The sequence below is a fragment of the Hydra vulgaris genome, chromosome 12, assembly GCF_038396675.1.
Source record: "Hydra vulgaris chromosome 12, alternate assembly HydraT2T_AEP".
NCBI lineage: Eukaryota > Metazoa > Cnidaria > Hydrozoa > Anthoathecata > Hydridae > Hydra > Hydra vulgaris.
Window position 1 is genome coordinate 35,606,344 of NC_088931.1, and position 18,657 is coordinate 35,625,000.

Genomic DNA, 18,657 nt, shown 5'->3' on the forward strand with positions numbered 1-18,657 from the left:
AAGATAACTATTGAGGAATAATACATGCTACAAGTTTTTTGATAACTGAAGCGCGTTTATATATATATATATATATATATATATATATATATATATATATATATATATATATATATATATATATATATATATATATATATATATATATATATATATATATATATATGTGTGTGCGCGCGCGCGCGTGTGTGTGGGTGGGTGTGTGTCAAAAAAAAAGTTTAATATATTTAAATGTTGGTTGATTTCTATTCTTTTAATTGATTTTTATTTCTACTTTTCTGCTTAGTTACATTTTACGTTTATTAAGATTTGTTTACTAAGATTTGTTTACTAAGATTTGTTTACTAAGATTTGTTTACTAAGATTTGTTTACTAAGATTTGTTTAATAATTTTTTCGGTTCACAAAAGCAACGTTTTCAAACTTGAAATGTTTTGTGAAATTTTATCTCATCTTAGACATCTTAAACTATTTCATTTTTAGCAACATCACTCATAAACGTTATTATCTATTTAACATTTATCATGACTTTTTGTTAACGTTAATACGTTTGCTACATTTTTATATGAAATTCATAACTTATTTCCTATAAATTGGTAAATAACTTTAGTTTTTTCTTTTGCATGATCCAGGATCTGTCATGACTTGGTGACAAAAATAAATGCATATATAAACTGTATAACATATCTGAAGTATAGAATATTGGCAAATTTAATTAGCAATGTATACATTTGAATTTCAACAATGATTAAAATGATTAGGAAACCCATTGTGGCCTGTAAAATCCATTAAAATATCAACTACAAAAAAATGCGCTTTGAAAACTGCTAAACACCTTCTGGTTCTGAATTAATTGAACAAAATATTCAATTAATTATATCATCATTACATTTATTCCAGTCACAGTTGGTCGCAAAATTCTCAAAGATGTTTATATGTACTGCATAAAATCTTCATTTGGGCCTTTTAAGCTTCTATATGTAAGAAGCCTATAGGAAATGCCATGTGATCAACAACAGTTGGCGCTAAATGAAAACTCTATAAAATATGGTATTGCTGAGCTTTGACATGAAATCTTTATGTGTACATTATTCCGTTAAAAATTCCCCAACAAAATCAAAATCATGACATAGAAGTCAGAATAACATGAAAATATTTTATCAGCAAAATAAATGAGCCTCAATTTGTCCGTCTGGTGGCGTTCTCATCATTAGATAGTTCAGAGTCATCAACCTTAACGCTATCAAAAATCAGTTTTATCTTCTATTGAAAATCATGTTGAATTTTTTCTCTTTTACATTTCAGTTTATTACTTGTTAGCTGGTTATTTTTCATTTTTATAAAGTACACAAATCGTAAATGATTGATGGTGTAAATTGTAAATGATTGGTGGTGGTGCCATTAATCATTGTAATTTCAATTATATTATTGACTCTAAAAGATTTCGTATTCATAAGGATACAACTTGTATGAGTTTCTTTGCAAATTTAAATTTTGAAGGTCAAAAATACAAAGTAGATGACGGCCGAGACAATAATTTTCTTTAAAGAATAGTCCTTTTATTATAAAAAATATATGAAAACTCTCAAGACACAGCATAAATGATAAAAAGAGACTCTTCTCTATACAAGCTCCATGTAGTACAACCCAGTAGTACATTCATCTAATTGTTTAAACATGTCCTGAGCCATCAAAACTAGCATTCTTCCCGATGTCAAATCGAAGTGTGTTCCAGTTCGTCTTGAAGTGAAACACTGGCAGTATAGTCATTAATTGATAAGATGTCTTTGTCATTACATTCCAAAATAAGTGCTAAAGCTTGATCAGTAAACATTAGATGAGAGATGGATAAATTTTAAGATTAAAATCTTAAGACTAAAATTTTAAGATTATAGATGGAAAAACATTATATTAGAGATGGAAAATACTTGGATAAATCATTCAACATTTTATCTGCTGTTTTGGCTTTTTAAATATATTATTTATTCCAAACTTGATTTTAGTTGCTAATATTGATTAATTGGTTGAGTTTTTTCATTCTAGCAACTTTTATATAGTTAAGTTTAAAAGAATAACATTATAAAGTAGGCCAACCAAGAGGAGTATTTACTAATATTGAAGAAGCAGATGAAACATATGGAAGATATAAAGTCAGAATGCAACCATTTGCGGGTAATATTATTCCAACGGGACTTCAAGTTCTTCAAGAAGAACTTGAAGTCCTAGCAGCCATGGTGAAGTGGTTAGAGCGCTTAATTCAGAATTGAAAGGTTCGAGTTTCGATACCTATATTTTCAAGACTGGTAAAGAATTAGGACTTAAATTTGAAACAGCCAAATAATCAAATTTACAAGAGAATGCAATCAATTTGTTGATAATAATGTTGATAATAAATTGATTCACATACCTTTAAAAGGACTTTCAGAAAATGGTAATGGAAAACCAATGTTTGTGTACTATAAAAGTCCGCAAAAAAGTTACTTAATATTACATGAGAGCGCATACGTAACAATTTTTTTTTAATATTAAAAGTGCTTAACCGCCAAAAATATTGTTTAGAGTGACATATTAAAATATGTAAAAAATAGACAAAAATAATTTCGACTTTCAGCACATCATGGCTCTTTGTGTACCCTCAAACTAAAACTAAAAAAATAAAACATTTAAAGATTCAAACATCGTTAATTTTAAAAAATGACTCAAAAATGTATGCAAATCGTATAAATTCAATAAGCATCCATGGAAATTCAGTGTGTTTAAAGTTGATACAACTTTGGTATTGTCAGCAAACATTTGAGAAAACGTTAGCTTCGTTATATAAATAATTAAAAAAGACAAAGGATCCAATACAAAACCTTGTAATAGCTGATCCGCTATGCAAGTTTTAATACCTGATCCAGAACACAACCTTGTAATACCAACCTTGTAATAGCAATCTTGTAATCCAGTCCACACCATTGTAATAGCTGATCCGGTACACAACCTTGTAATAGTTGTTTAAAAAGTTTTTTCATTCTAATTTTAATTTCTATTATTTTAAACTTTTTAAAGCATAATTTGTTAATTGAGCTATGAAATGAAGCAATTATTTTGTCATTTTTTATGGCATTTGTTTTGTTGAAATGAAAACCTAAAAAAAAATTATCAACAACCCAAATTATCTCTTTTTAAGGAAAAACGTAACCATATTTTTTTAACTTCTGAAGTATAACAAGATACCTAAAACAATAAATTTCTTTATTTTACGCTTTTTAAGTTCATTTTGAATTAAAATTGTTTTTATATTTTATAAAGATCCAGTTTGTTTGTTTTTTATCATATTTGTTTATAAATTTCTTTTTGATAATGTTGCATTTTACAAATTTACTAAGAGTGGTTCACAGAATATTTATTAAAACTTAAAAATTTCTAAAAAGGCTGCTTTTTTTATGCTAGAAGTAATAAAAAATCATTACAACTACGTCACGAAGAAATTTCAATAAACTCGTTAACGTGCAAACTTTTATATCTCATAGGAAATGCTTTGAAGACACCATTTTAAAGATCTTCAAAAAACTCTGTATTTAGCTTTATATATTTTATTTATCACATTTGCAACAATTCGCATAAATTTGCAACAATGCGCATAAATTTGCAACAATACGCATAAATTTGCAACAATGCGCATAAATTTGCAACTTGACAAATTCCTATTCATCGCGATATGAAGAGCGTGAGTTTGACAAAAACTTTTTTTTCCATTATTAAAAAAAGGTATTTGAAACTTTTTAAATGAAACAAAATTAACAAAAGCCTTATAACGTAACGGAACTTTAAAATAACTCACAGTGTAATGTAATTTTTTCCGGCTCAATGTGAAATAAGTTAACATTTGAAACAAATTATAGTGATTTTTACTTTAGTGGGAGTGATTTATTTTTTATGCCTCGCTTTAAATAAAGTAGTTTAGCTCTAATATTTAGGATATGAAAAAAAATCTGTTGAAAAATAAAATAACATAATGCATTATTTTAATGTATATTTTAACTTTAAAAATAGGCGGAGAAAATAGCATTTTTTCATAAGATTTTAGAAATAAAAAAATATACTTTAGTGCGCAAAATTGTATTTTTTAAAAGTTAACATTGTAAAAGTGCCAATTTATTTTTTACTTTTTTACACTTGATAAGTATATATTAACTCTAATTTTCTTCCTTTAACTTCTATTATTAGTGTGTATGTACATGAACGAGCGATAAGAAAGAATTATTTTGCTTTTAAAAAAACAGCTTTTTAAAACATTATAAGACATTAGGTTGTTTTTAACCATTAATTATGTCGCCAGAATTTTTCTAGCTATGGCGACTCTAAAGGTTAACAAATCTTATCGCAGTTTTCTTTTTCAACTTTATCGCTTGATTTGTTTTGTATTTTGTTTCCAAAGATTATCTCATAGAAATCCTGTTGCTTCGAGTCGACCTTTCTAAATCCTTCAATAGACAATAAAGTTGTTTATTTTGTTCATGTACAACAATGAATGATTATGTGCATGAACAAAAATCAAAAAAATGGGTTGTGATATTTTCCAAAAAACCGTTGTTGCAGTTTGTTGTTCTGCAATTTATTAATGAGTTGTAAATTTTTTATTATTTTTTTATTATTTATTTATTTTTATTAACTTTTATTTCGCTGATTAAACAATATTACATCTTTTCATATAAAATAAATAACCTCGTAAACATAAAAAAAAAACCTTGATAAAAAACGTTTTTAATTTTTTTTATTTATAATATATATAAACACATACACATATACATAAAACGAAATAAATATATAAATAAAACGAAGCAAATAATTATGAACAACAATCATAAGAATTGTGACACTAAGGGAAACAACTTACACTTGGTGAAACGATTTGCAAATTTTATTTTGTGTGAAACGATTTGCACTTTGCAAAGTGCAAATCATTTCACACAAAATGGAAAGATAGAAATTAAATTAGTCGTACTGTGATCATTACCCGCGCTCGAGATCTTAGTAAAACTATTCTTTTTAGGTTAAGTAACGTTAACATAAGGTTAAACAAAAGTGTTGAAATTAATTTGAAATTTTTATTGGGTATTTCTGGTTTTGTATTTTGCTTATTATTTCTGGTAACGCATTTCTAACTTCAACTCTCTTATCGCTACTTGACAACGTTATATTATTCCTAGTAAAAAAAAAAAAAAAGAAATTGTGAAACTTTGCTCACTCTTATAAGTAAAATATAAGCGTAATGACGTCAGACCAGCTTAAAAGTATCAAAGAAAAAGTTGAACGGAAAGCAACATGAAAAAAATCACTTATGAAACAAAAAACTAATTACTAAAACAAAATTGACACTTTTAATAAATTGAAAATCGTTCCTTGTTTTTCAAATTTTTTAATATTGCTAGAAAAAAATCTGTTATTAAAATAGGGGTCATAGGGTTTCAATTAAAATAGGTTTCAGCTCTTCCACTATTTCAAAAGTTATTATATTTAACTATTAATGTAAATATTAAAAGTAAAAGGTCAGAAAGAAACAATCAGTAGAAAATACGTCAAAAAATATTCTAACAAGCCAAAAAAGTTTTAAACTTTAAATATTTTTTCTTAAGAATTATCCTACTTTCAAGAAAGTTATGGAATATTTAACATTCAAGCAATTTTTCTTAAGTCAACAAAGTAAATTGAATTTCCAAAACCATAACTAAACTTTTCACCAAATAAAGTAATTCTGTTTTCACCAAATAAAGTAATTCTGTTGTTATTAGTAACTCCTGCGATAGTGATTTTCTTTTTTTTAAATAAGTTTGAAGTTATGTTAATGTCTCTATAAAAAAATAAATAGTTTGCTTACATAGACAATAACGTATTTATTATTTATTGCATATTTGAAAAATTTGTTTTGGAATTTGACTTTTTTGAATTTACTTTATTTACATATAATATTAAAAAAAAATTATATAATGAACAATAAATACTTCAATAAAGAAAAGCTTTAACATCAACTAAACAGTTTCCTTAAATCTTTCTTGTATTTCAAATTGGAATCATATCCATTAGCTCTATTCTTGATAAGACCATCTCTCTTTTGAAAACCATAAGCAGAGAAATATGAAGAACCTCAGAAAGAGTACAAAGTTTTCTACTTAGATTTTCTCTTTTTAATTGCATCCTTACTTTCCACTGTTTGGCTTCTTAATAGATAAAGAAGTTTGATTAGACGATGGATCTTATTGACGAAAAATGTTTCATTTTGATTCTAAACCATATATGAAAGTATACTTAAGCCACAAATTGAGCAGGAATGTTAAGTCTTTTTATAATAATACTTGCTGTGGCAAATATTGACAACATACTTTGTCTAGACCCAAAGACTCGGTGATTCAAGACATGATTCAAGACATGAAACTATCTTGTAGCTTAGTAAAATGCTGGCGTACATTAAAATTTTATCATGAATATAAATTAGAAGTTTAACCTAATGAAGAAGTTCAAACTTTTCTAATCATCTTATTATTTTTAAAATAGTTTTCTTATGGGTCGAGTAGTTTCCTTATGGGCGGGTAGATCCAACAAAATTTGCAATTAAATGTATTAAAGGCAGCTGATTTGCATTTGACCAACAACATTTTATTTTAATAAGTTACTCTAGATAAGTTGATAACTTACCATCCTATTAATGAGGTTTGTAGAACCTAAACCTTTCATATTTATGGTTTGATAAATTTCTCTAAGAACAATTCAGGTAAAAATCACAGCTTCTAACGCTATTTGTTTGGACCTTTACAATGATATCTGATTATTATGAAGTCAATAATACGTCAAATAACAACCATCAGTTTCAAAAGCAACATGTTTTTCTACTTTACAGTTCTTTAAAGAATCTTTTTAGTAATTTAATTCAAAGTATTTTTTAATGTTAATAAATGGGTGAAACTTTTTTGATATTATTTGAACTGTCTTGATAAGATATTTCATTTTATCTTTAAAGTTGTCATCTAAAATATCTTGATTCAAATCATGTTTCAGTAATTCATAAACTAACGTCTGTTCACAAAAAATCCGGAATGAAAAATTGTTCTTAATTGAATACAAAATTAATCGATTTTTGACAAAAATTTTAACTAAAATGAGTGACTGGACATTGTTAACAATTTTATAACCGAAAGTGGTCCTAAATCAGCGGCTTTTCGAACTTTAGTTTTGACTGAATCCATTAGGTTGAAAAAGTAGTCTGGATCAAACTCTTTCAACTTTAATCGAATTCTATTCTTAAGGTGGTCAAGATTTTTCGCAGTAAATCCATTTCCATAAACTTTTGCTTTTAAATGTGCCCAAAAAATTTTAATTGGCCTTAACTGCGGTACATTTGGGGGGTTATCTTTAGCGTCGACAATGTTAATACCTAAAGTGTTGTAAGTTTCTAATGTGTGTTTTGCATAATGACATCTCGCTCCGTCAGGCCAAAATAAAATTTTCATGTTTTGATGCTTGGAATTTATAAATGGAAGAAGTCTTTTTGTAATACATTCTTTAGAATAAGTTTTTGCATCCAGTGCACTGTTTTTTACAGCAAAATAAGGCGATGAATGACCAAAACGACTGATTGCAATCCAAACGAGAACTTTCTCGTCAAACTTTTTTTTGAAGTTGAATTTAATGTTAGGATCAGTTTGAGAACTATCCTTTGTATAGTAGCCAGAGTTTTGTGAACAATTTGCACCATTTACACAGAAATAAGATTCATCGTCCATGATAATTTCAAACTTATTTGATGGCTTGAAAAAAGTTTTTGAAAGTTTTAATAAGTTTTTCTTTTGTTTAATTTCTTGCTTTTCTGTTGTTTTTGGTGCATTTTTTCTTTTGGTATACTTTAGTCCATGCATACTTAATAATCTATTTACGTATGAAACGCTTATCTTATATTTTAGTGCCAATTTTCTTTGCGAAATCCCGATTCTCTCTTCTGCTCTTGCAATCATGGACTCTCTCTTTTCTGGTGTAATTTTAAAAGGTTTTCTGCCGCAACCGATTTTTCTATTCATTGGCAAATTATTTTCAGACCTTTTAATTATGTCATAAATTGTAGATTTAGCGATTCCCATTTTCTTAAAATGATCCACTGTAAATTTCTTTCCACTGTTTATGTTTTGTTTATAAAAATTTCCAATCACATTTCTAACATCGTTCTCTTTTAGATGCTCCATGTTTATTTGAATTAATTATTTAAACTCAACTTTGCCACAAAATGAAACTGTTGTTGTTGACCGATTAAATTTAAAGATTTCGAATCGAAAATTCGAAATTTAGAACAATTTGTGTACATTTGAAATCAGTCCGGATTTTTTGTGAACAGACGTTATATTTTCAACGTTTTATGTCTATTTACAATTTGAATTCAAATCTCAATATTATTAAAAGCGTTTTTGTTTTTTTTTTAATTTTTGTCCATTTTTCAAAAGATGCATCATGACTTGCTTTTTTTCCTTTTCCTAACCCATCATTCTGTTTTTAGCTAGCCGATTTGATAGATTAGGCAGCCTAGCTTTTTTCTAACTTTTTCTCTTACAGATTTGAGCCATATCTTAACGACATTGTTTAATAGTACGTATTTGATTTCAAAGCCACAATTGACATACATGGTTTCTATATAGAATCATTGAATCATTAACAATTTACATTTTTAACATTAAAGTATTTTTTGCTGTTTACTTGACATGGCTGCATTGTCTGAGTATTCCGTTTTGTAACCTTTATTTTGTTTTTCATTCATTGCTCAAACTTCTGCGTTGTTTTTGCTTAAGTCAAAGTTTCTTCTTCAATTATTGCATTTTTTTTTTTTTTTATGTGTTGATTTGTTCATCAAAGGCATTAGTTTGTTGAAAAAACGTTTTTATTGCAGATTCTAGCCTGTTTTAAATTAAAATGCGAGTTTTCTTATAACATTCAACCAAATTAATTAACATTAGTGTTGTGAGTGTAGATGAAATTGATGATGAAGAATGTGCAGCTGATGATATAGTCAATGCTTATGGTAATGCAGGTTCTGGTGATGCGTTTTTAAATGCTTTTTTTATTTTCTATTTTATATGTCATTACATGATTTTTTTGAAGAAAATAGCCTTATTTTCAAATAACTGAATGCGTGCGTCTTAATGAAGCTGCTGCCTTTACATAAAATTTTTATTAAATTTGTAAAATTAGCTTTACCAACATTTTCGGATTTTGATAATTCATAATATAATTTTAATACTTTTTTCCAGGTTTTTTTAAGGTAACAATTTATTCCAACTTTTTTTCAAAATATGACGTACATTCGAATGAACTGGTTATTATCGTGCATTTTTACCTTTATATATTTCAACAGTTTTGAAATGACAAATGATGCTGTAATCATTAGATCAAGTTTTTCTGCCAGTTATTGTAACTTCTGGGATAAACAACCCTGCAGTTGTTTGTTACTACTCAATAAATTGCGATTTCTTCATCCACTATAAATCTGATCTTGTATAAACTGAGGCAGTCGACTCTGCAGACACTAAATATACAACACCAACATCAGGTTGTATGGAAAAGGACAATTATTGCAAAATTGTACCGAAAAGATAAAGTAATACGTTTCACTGCAAATGTCATTACATTTTTTGTTTAAACAGTATTATACTGATATGATATAATTAACTATCGGCTTATTCATAGCATATTGAAAATGAGAGGGTAATAAAAGACACTCAAAAATCTCTTATAAAAGCTTAAATTCGATAAATCTGATGAAGTTAATTGCAATCAATTCTTAAACCAGTAAATCAAGTTAAAGTCATCGAATGCAAAAAATCTTCAACATTACTTTAAGTGAGGTCAGCATTGCGATGTTTCAAAAAATGAGAGACAGTCTTTTCCAGGAAGATTATTTAAAAATTAGGAAACGATTCTTTCCTCAATATCCAAAACTGACTTTCCAAGAACACAAGTATTCACAATATCTATTAAAAAAAAAACCAAGCATCAACAACAAGCGCCAACAACAAGCATCAACAACAAGCGCCAACAACAAGCGCCAACAACAAGCACCAACAACAAGCGCCAACAACAAGCATCAACAACAAGCGCCAACAACAAGCGCCAACAACAAGCACCAACAACAAGCGCCAACAACAAGCATCAACAACAAGCGCCAACAACAAGCACCAACAACAAGCGCCAACAACAAGCATCAACAACAAGCGCCAACAACAAGCATCAACAACAAGCGCCAACAACAAGCATCAACAACAAGCGCCAACAACAAGCACCAACAACAAGCGCCAACAACAAGCATCAACAACAAGCGCCAACAACAAGCGCCAACAACAAGCGCCAACAACAAGCATCAACAACAAGCGCCAACAACAAGCGCCAACAACAAGCATCAACAACAAGCGCCAACAACAAGCGCCAACAACAAGCATCAACAACAAGCGCCAACAACAAGCACCAACAACAAGCGCCAACAACAAGCATCAACAACAAGCGCCAACAACAAGCACCAACAACAAGCGCCAACAACAAGCATCAACAACAAGCGCCAACATCTGCTGTAGAATGGCTAGAATTTGAAATTTAACTCTTAGTATAATTTATATATTATCCGGAATTAATTTGTTTTGCGTGTGTGGCATACACGTGGCATAGTTTTGCTATGAAATGCTAAATAAAAATAAATTCAAAAATGAATGACAAAACCTTTAAAATATTTCATACAACACAATTTACAAAATTACTTACATATATATTTTTTATACAGCATTGAAAACTTCTTAACTAATACTCTATGCTTAATATGCTTAGAATATGCTAAATATGCTTAGAATGTAAAAATACAATTACAACTTTCTATATATTTATATTCATTGTTTTATGCTTTTGACAATCTATGTTAAAAGGTTACTTTGGATTTCACTCAATGTATGCAAAAATAATACACTACAAAATGCGCAATGCTACACTAATTGTAAATAACTACAGCAAGCTTAAAGGACTCTTTAGTTTTGATAAACTCAATAATTGTATAAACAAAAACTATATATAGCTTGAATAACAAACTACAACAACAAAAAACACATGCCTCTCACGAGGCAGAGTGCAAAGTATTTCGGATTATTTGATTTTAAAAAATGTCTGAAATTTTTAAATGATCTATATAACAAAAAATAAACAAAATAAAAATTTTAAGATCAACATGTTAACAATTTTTTTTAAATTTTGGTATTTAAGGTGAAACCACTTTTATACAAATGTTTGAAATGAGAGCAGCGAAAAATAAATTTACATATCGAGCTACATTTCCCACTTTAAATAATTTATTATATTTTCATTTCAAGTTACATTTCGAGTATTTCTTTCTTTAAAATATTTATTTTATTTAATTAAAAAGAAACAAAAATTGCAAACAAATGTTGTTTTCGCCTTTTTGAGGCATTTTTCTTTTAAATAATAATTACATTCTTTAAACATTGCAATCTGTTTTAAACTATTTTTTTTTTTACTGTCTGAAATACTTTAACTATTTAGTTTAAAAATTTTTTATCAGTAAAACAGAAAAAGTATTAGAGTGTTTTTAAAGTTTGAACAAATTATTTTATAAATCGATTTGTTTGATAGAATAAACAGGTTCAAACCGAATATATAGATTTTTGAAGTCGCAAAGAATTTTGAGCTGTTTTTAAATATTTACAAATCGAATAAAAGTTTTTTTTTTAGTTTTTTTTAATAAACTTTGTTTGATTGAAAAAAAATGTAGAAATAATTCATTTTACCCAATTAAACTAGATGCGTTTTACATATCACTATAGGTTGCACTTTGATAAAGCCAAACCTTGTATTTTAAATTTTCAGTCTCGTACCATTCGATATTTTAACGAGTTGAAGGCTTATTTAAAACTTTACAGAGCTTTTATCTTGGTTTGGTTATTGTTGAAATTGATGTTGTTGCTTGATTTATTTGTTGTTCATCATTAAAGTTAAGCGTAAGTTGTTTTTTAATTTGCTTTGCTGCTTTTGTGTTGTCAGCATCTTTTAATAATGTTAAGTATTTTGTCGAGAAACAAACTAGAACTTAAAACTTTCTACATTTTGTCGTTTTTTTCAAGTCAAGGTGTTTGAGGCGAAATACTTGTTGCAAGGCTGCTGTAAATTCCAAATCGACCAAATACAATTGTTTTTCAGCTTTTCTTGAATAGCTGGAGATACTACAACGTCGAACTTTTGAGTTAGTGTTTGACGTATGCTGATGCTAGCTGTTGTTGGTTCAGATTCAGAAACCAATAGCTTATACTAAGTGTTACTTGCCTCGATTACTAAAGACTTGCCTTGATTACTAAAGAAGCCAACTTTATCAAAATTCCATAAATTGTTTTTGTTAATACCTGCTTTGTTGAATTGCTTTGCAGTGTGTTGAAATATACTTTGCATAAGTTTTTTTGACGCTTAAAAAGAAAATGTTACGTTTTAGGGTTGATGTAAATGGGCGATGTATTCTTTCTATGGGTGTAACTTTTTTAGGGATATGCTTTTGTAATGATTTTTTTGCCTTAAATTGAATGTTTGGTAGTTTTGAAAACTTTATAAAATTGGAGACTAAAAATAATAAGTTTATAATCAACTAAAGAGATAAAACACCTGCGTGCAATTAGTTATAAAAGAGAGAGTATGAGATTTTTAATTCCTACTATTCGTCCAAGGAGATTTTTTTATTGGGAAATATAAAATACTTATAAGATTGCTATTAGGAAGTAAAAGTACGACATCAATAAATTTAAAAGTGGTGTGTATATGCAAATATATTTTTTGAAGCTCCAGATGTTTAATAAACTATGCTTCTTAAGGTCAATTTGTTACTAAAAAAATTCTAAAAATCGTTGTTTGTTGCAATTTGTGACAGTAAAAAAATATAAAACGAATTCGGTTCATAAAATTCATTCTAGAAATCCATGAGATTTCTTTATGTCTAACAAACTGACTTTCAACACTTTTAGGGTCTTAAATAAGGCAAGTAAATTAAATTTGTCAGACTTTATTGACTGGTAATTTAACATAACAAATCTCAAATTATTAAACAGGTGTTTTAATATTTAAGTTATGTTGGTAACTTGAAAACTTTGATATAACAGCAGTTTGGGTTATTAAATCTAAGAATATAATATATATTTTTTAGTGTTTGAGTTAAGTAACTTCCAGGTAAGTTTCCTGGAACTTGAAACTTGTTTATACAAAGTTTTAAAAGCTATTAGAACAAAACAAGAACTTTGGAATAAATATATTGCCTCTGGTTGCCATACACATAGAGAGCTCAAAGACAAGCACAAAGAAGCATGCAGAAATGTAACCAAAACTTTGAGATTAGCAGTGTTAAAATATGAAGAGAACCTAGCTAATTTATATAAAAACGACCCTAAAAAGCTACACGCTCATATCAAAAACAAAACCAACTCAAAATATGTATTCAACTCCATAGAAACAATTGATGGAACAATTTCAACAGATCTTTAAATTATTTGCACAACCCTGAACAATTATTTCCAATCAGTATTTGTCAACGAGCCAGACGGACCTGTGCCGGAATTAGAACCCTGAACTGACAAAAAATGTATATTAGACGAGAAGATCTTTTCAATCAACGTCATCCGTTCTCGACTCGCAAACCTAGACGCATCTAAATCTCTTGGTATTGATAACGTTCACCCTCGTGTACTCAAACACTGCGCAGAAGCTTTCGCATTGCCACTAACATTAGTTTTCAAGAAATCTTTCTCAACCAGCACTATACCAGACCTGTGGAAAAAATCTAACGTCACGCCCATTTTCAAGAAAGGAAGCAAACTAAGAGCATCAAATTATAGACCAGTTTCTCTCACATCCATACCATGCAAAATATTCGAGAGTATATTACATGAAAAAATAATGCTACACTGTAACTTAAACGGTTTAATAAGCATAGCACAACACGGATTTGTTCAAAGAAAAAGCTGTTTGACTAATCTCCTCGAAACTCGCGACTTCCTCACAGAAGCTGCACACAAGAAGTATCCAGTTGATATGATTTACACTGATTTTTCAAAAGCATTTGATAAAGTCATACATAATCGCCTATTGAGCAAAATGAAAGCATATGGCATCAGCGGGAAAGCACTCATGTGGATAAATGCTTGGCTTAACAATAGACAACAGCGTGTTGTCATTGATACTCACTCAACTGCTAAAATATTCACATCAGATTGGAAAAAAGTTACAAGTGGCGTCCCTCTAGGAAGTGTCCTCGGCCCTCTCCTTTTCGTACTATTTATAAATGATCTGCCGGACAACATTACCAGCCAGTTCAAGCTCTACGCAGATGATAGTAAAATTATGAACATGATAAAATCGAATGAAGATATGCTAGCTTTACAATCAGACATTGATCAAGCCATAAAATGGTCTCACAAATGGTTGATGTTCTTTAATGTGGAAAAATGCAAAACAATGCATGTCGGTCGAGGTAACAGAAAATCTAATCAAGTCTATTCAATGACGAACACAGAAGGCACTCGTCAAAACCTGGAGGAAACTGAAACTGAACGAGATCTAGGTATTCTGATATCAAATGACCTCAAAGTCCGTGCCCAGGTAGAGTCTGCAGTCACAGTAGCCTATTACAAATTGGGCCTACTAAAAGAAGTATTCCGAAGCAGAAGCATTTGTCTCTGGCAAACGCTTTACATCACATATGTGCGCCCACACCTGTAATTCGCTATTCAAGCATGGTCTCCTCACCTAAAAAAGGATATCAATATGCTTGAAAGAGTTCAGCGCAGAGCGACAAAAGTTTCCTCAATCAAACATCTCCCATATGAGCAACGCTTAAATATATTTAGAGTGACAACACTGGAAGAGAGAAGAGCTAGAGGAGATCTTATTGAACAGTTTAAAATTAAAAATAAAATTGATGATGTTAACTTTTTTGTTCCTCAAAGGATCTCTAACAACGTATATTGCAGGAGGAGTCACAATAAACAGCTACACAGACAAATTATTAGCGATTGCGAAGAGCGACACCACTTTTTTACTAATCGTGTCACACCGTCCTGGAATATGCTACCACAGGAAGCAATTGACACTCACTCGGTCAACTTATTCAAAAGTTTCCTATCATGATGGGCATCTTGTCTCGTTGACAATTAGCCCTACACATTAGTTAGTATAGAGATGCCTGGTGTTGCATCTCTTCGTCAATATACTTTATAATTAATGATTGACTAATTTACAGTATTATTGAATTTGTAAAAACATAAAAAAAAATTATTATTGATTGTAAATTTATTGATTCTAAATAAAATCAAATTCAAATTCAAATTCACTTATGTTTTTCTAAACATAATTTTCAACTCTCAAAATAAAAGTTTGATGAAGAATTTAAAACTTAATTGAAAAATACTACAATGTTTAGAAACTAATATCGTAAATTTGGAACTATATTATGAACTTTAATCTTATATTAAAAAATATATATATTCTTTATGGAAAAACCAAATTTCCTTTTTTTTAAAAATACTCCTAAGAGGTCTAGGCCGGTGGTGTCTATTTTAAGAGTATTTTCGTTCTAAGGCTCTAATCAGCGCAATTTTTGGCAAAACATCCAAATACGAAAAATCACTGGATCGACTTCTGTTTTTAGCAATATAAACTGTTCATAATACTTTTTTTTAACTTTTAAAAACCATTTCAGACAATATATTTGGCGCAGTCAAATAAAGTTTTCCGCATTAATTTTATTGAACTTTTCACTTTTAAGCGCTTTTGTTTATAAGCGTTATTTTGTTTATAAGCGTTTCAGTGCTAATTTATATTGGAATATTCTCTCTGTCTCTCTCTCTCTCTCTCTCTCTCTCTCTCTCTCTCTCTCTCTCTCTCTCTCTCTGTGTCTCTCTCTCTGTCTCTCTCTCTGTCTCTCTCTCTCTGTCTCTCTCTCTCTCTCTCTCTCTCTCTCTCTCTCTCTCTGTCTCTCTCTCTCTATATATATATATATATATATATATATATATATATATATATATATATATATATATATATATATATATATATATATATATATATATATATATATATATATATATATATATATATATATATAGACTAGTGTAAATATACTTGATTAACTAATATATTTGTTAATGGGTTTTTTTTTCACAACGTGCAGTAGTTAATGTTCTAAATTGTTTACGATGTCGTTTGTCAAACCACGCCTTAATACGATGACGCAGAAAAGTAAACCGTTACAATTCGGCTTATGAAAGCACTTACAAAATATAAATAATTAATCTTCGCGTAATGGGAAAATGACGTTAGTAATTATATTACCGCGACGCCGATAGATTTAAAAAGAAAACGGTTATCTTTATAGTCGATTGAAATAAAGCCTGCTTAAAACAATTTAAATACTTTAGTTTTTTCTTCAACGGTTCTTAATAAGTCTACTTTTTTCTTTTAAAAAATGCTGTAACAACTTTTTTTAATTTACTTTGAATTTTTTAACCGACATTTTTTTAGCTTGCTTTTTTTTTTTTTTTTTAAATCGAGAATTTATTTAATATTGTCATCGTTTTGCTTTATTATCTCTATTGTTTTACTATACTATTTGATTGATAAATAAAAGAGTTTTTTTTTAGTTTGGTGAAAACCATATAATAAAAAAAAATTATTATACATAATTATTAACAAACCGGATGCCACTACATAAAATAAACTCTCTAAGGATTCCTTAAATATATTACATATGTAATACCTTATACGTTTTTGCGTCATAAATTCAATATATTGCACAACTACCAAAGTGTCATATATTTAAATATAAAAAATAAACGATAAAAATAAATACATTTTTTTTAAAGGGTATTTTAAAAGCCAAAACATTTTTACACAAACTTATATGTCCGTTGAAAACGCAAAGAGTTTTATGGTATTAATGTAGAAACAGTGTAAATTTGTAAAGAAAGAAAGAAAAAAAAACTTGATTAACCAGGAACTAGATTTTAGGCTTCTGGCTTCTAATGAAAAGTGGACATTAAAGTTTATGCTTAGAGCAATTCATTTTTATACATAACTTAAAAAACATATAATATATTCGTAAACTATATTCAGCTATACTTCATGAAGTCTTAACAGTCTTATTACAGAGCGCCGCGGAATTGTATTTAACCAGGAAGTTCACGCCTTCTTCCGTACAAACGATGCATAAAATGACCAGAGCCAGCTTTGAACCGCTGACCCTCCAGTTCTGAGGCCAGAACTCTAACCACTACGCCACGGTTACTAATTTAAATATAGTTTAAATATACATTTTAAATAAATTTATAATTCAAAAGACTATATCGAAAGCTATTATTTTTTTAAAAATGATACGAAATCAAATTTTGTTATGAGTTTAATTTGGCAATACACTGCTTTTAAAGCGATCTCAGCATTCATTCAACGAAAAAAATTATTTATCGTATAGGCCTTTGTCGCAAATCTATTGTTGCGAAAAAGCTCCTCTAATTTTATTTGCACGGAATAAAGATCTAAGTTCGGTCAACTGAATTAACTATACGGTAAATGAAATTATCTCGCAATCAGTTTAAAGAAAACAACACTAAAAGCGATTACTTATAAGTGTAAATAATAATTTATGTTATAAGTGGTAACGCGCATTTACATTTTATCAAGAGCTTTTTAAGAACATAATTTCAAATGGTATTATTTGAAATTTCTTCTCCAATCTTTTTTTATTATTATTAATAAAGCTACATTTTAAAACAACAATCAAGTATCATAGCAAAATAAGTAAACAATTAAGCAATAAAAGTCATATATTGGATTAAATTTAGTTAAAAAATTTTAAACTAAATTTAATCTAATATAACTTTTACTGCCTTATTGATTACTTTATTAAAATAAATAAACATTTTTTTAATAATAGGTAATTAACTTTTAATATTTTTGACAAGAATATTTACTGAAAATGATCTTATATAACGTTATAAATATAAAATATATTATTTATGATATTATTTTTCGTTTCATTTCATTTAATGTTATTCATTATTTACTACCATAAATACTATTTTACCAAAGTTTTTAAAAGTTAAAAAATTTAAAACAAGACATCAAAAACATTAACATATTTAAAATAAAAATTAGAATATAAGTTAAAAAGATAATATAAATTTTTTATTTTATTTACTTGATAAAATAAATATCAAAATCACACATTTTGATGTAGGCTGAATAACATTTTTAATTTTTAGAATTAGAAGCATTCGAAGCTTGTTGCTGGTTAAAAGCAACAGGATTTAACTTATTTGCCAAAATGTATGAAGGTAATATTTTCTTATCGATGTAAACAAAAAGAAAAAAAAAAAAAAAAAGTAACAACAACATGGAAAAAAATATTAATTTCAAATTTTTGTTATTTTTATTTTTAATGTTAATTTGTGTCAACAAGGCCTAGAAAGCCGCTACAAATGAGAAGGCTACTTAATTATGGTTAAAACCCTCTCAATTCAATATCTCCAAAACACGAAGCTTGACAAACAAGCCTGCTCCACAGAGACACAACCCTAAATATATATCTATATAGATATATATATATATATATATA

At 28.5% G+C, this 18,657-nt stretch overlaps 1 protein-coding gene across 12 annotated transcripts in view; it reads left to right on the forward strand.

Moving 5' to 3' along the window:
• The window catches only part of LOC100201775 (rho GTPase-activating protein 7), a 49,215-nt gene that overhangs the window by 3,368 nt on the left and 27,190 nt on the right, over positions 1-18,657 (forward strand). For 4 of the 12 annotated variants that reach the window (XM_065813087.1, XM_065813086.1, XM_065813084.1 and 1 more), the window contains exon 3: positions 18,305-18,376. In XM_065813087.1, coding sequence (XP_065669159.1) covers positions 18,305-18,376 — 72 coding nt within the window. Of the gene's footprint in view, positions 1-4,501; positions 4,613-8,768; positions 9,043-11,839; positions 12,014-16,890; positions 17,327-17,555; positions 17,751-17,784; positions 17,977-18,304; positions 18,377-18,657 lie in introns of those variants that run through there. The other 8 variants (XM_065813091.1, XM_065813090.1, XM_065813089.1 and 5 more) reach the window with 7 other exon arrangements.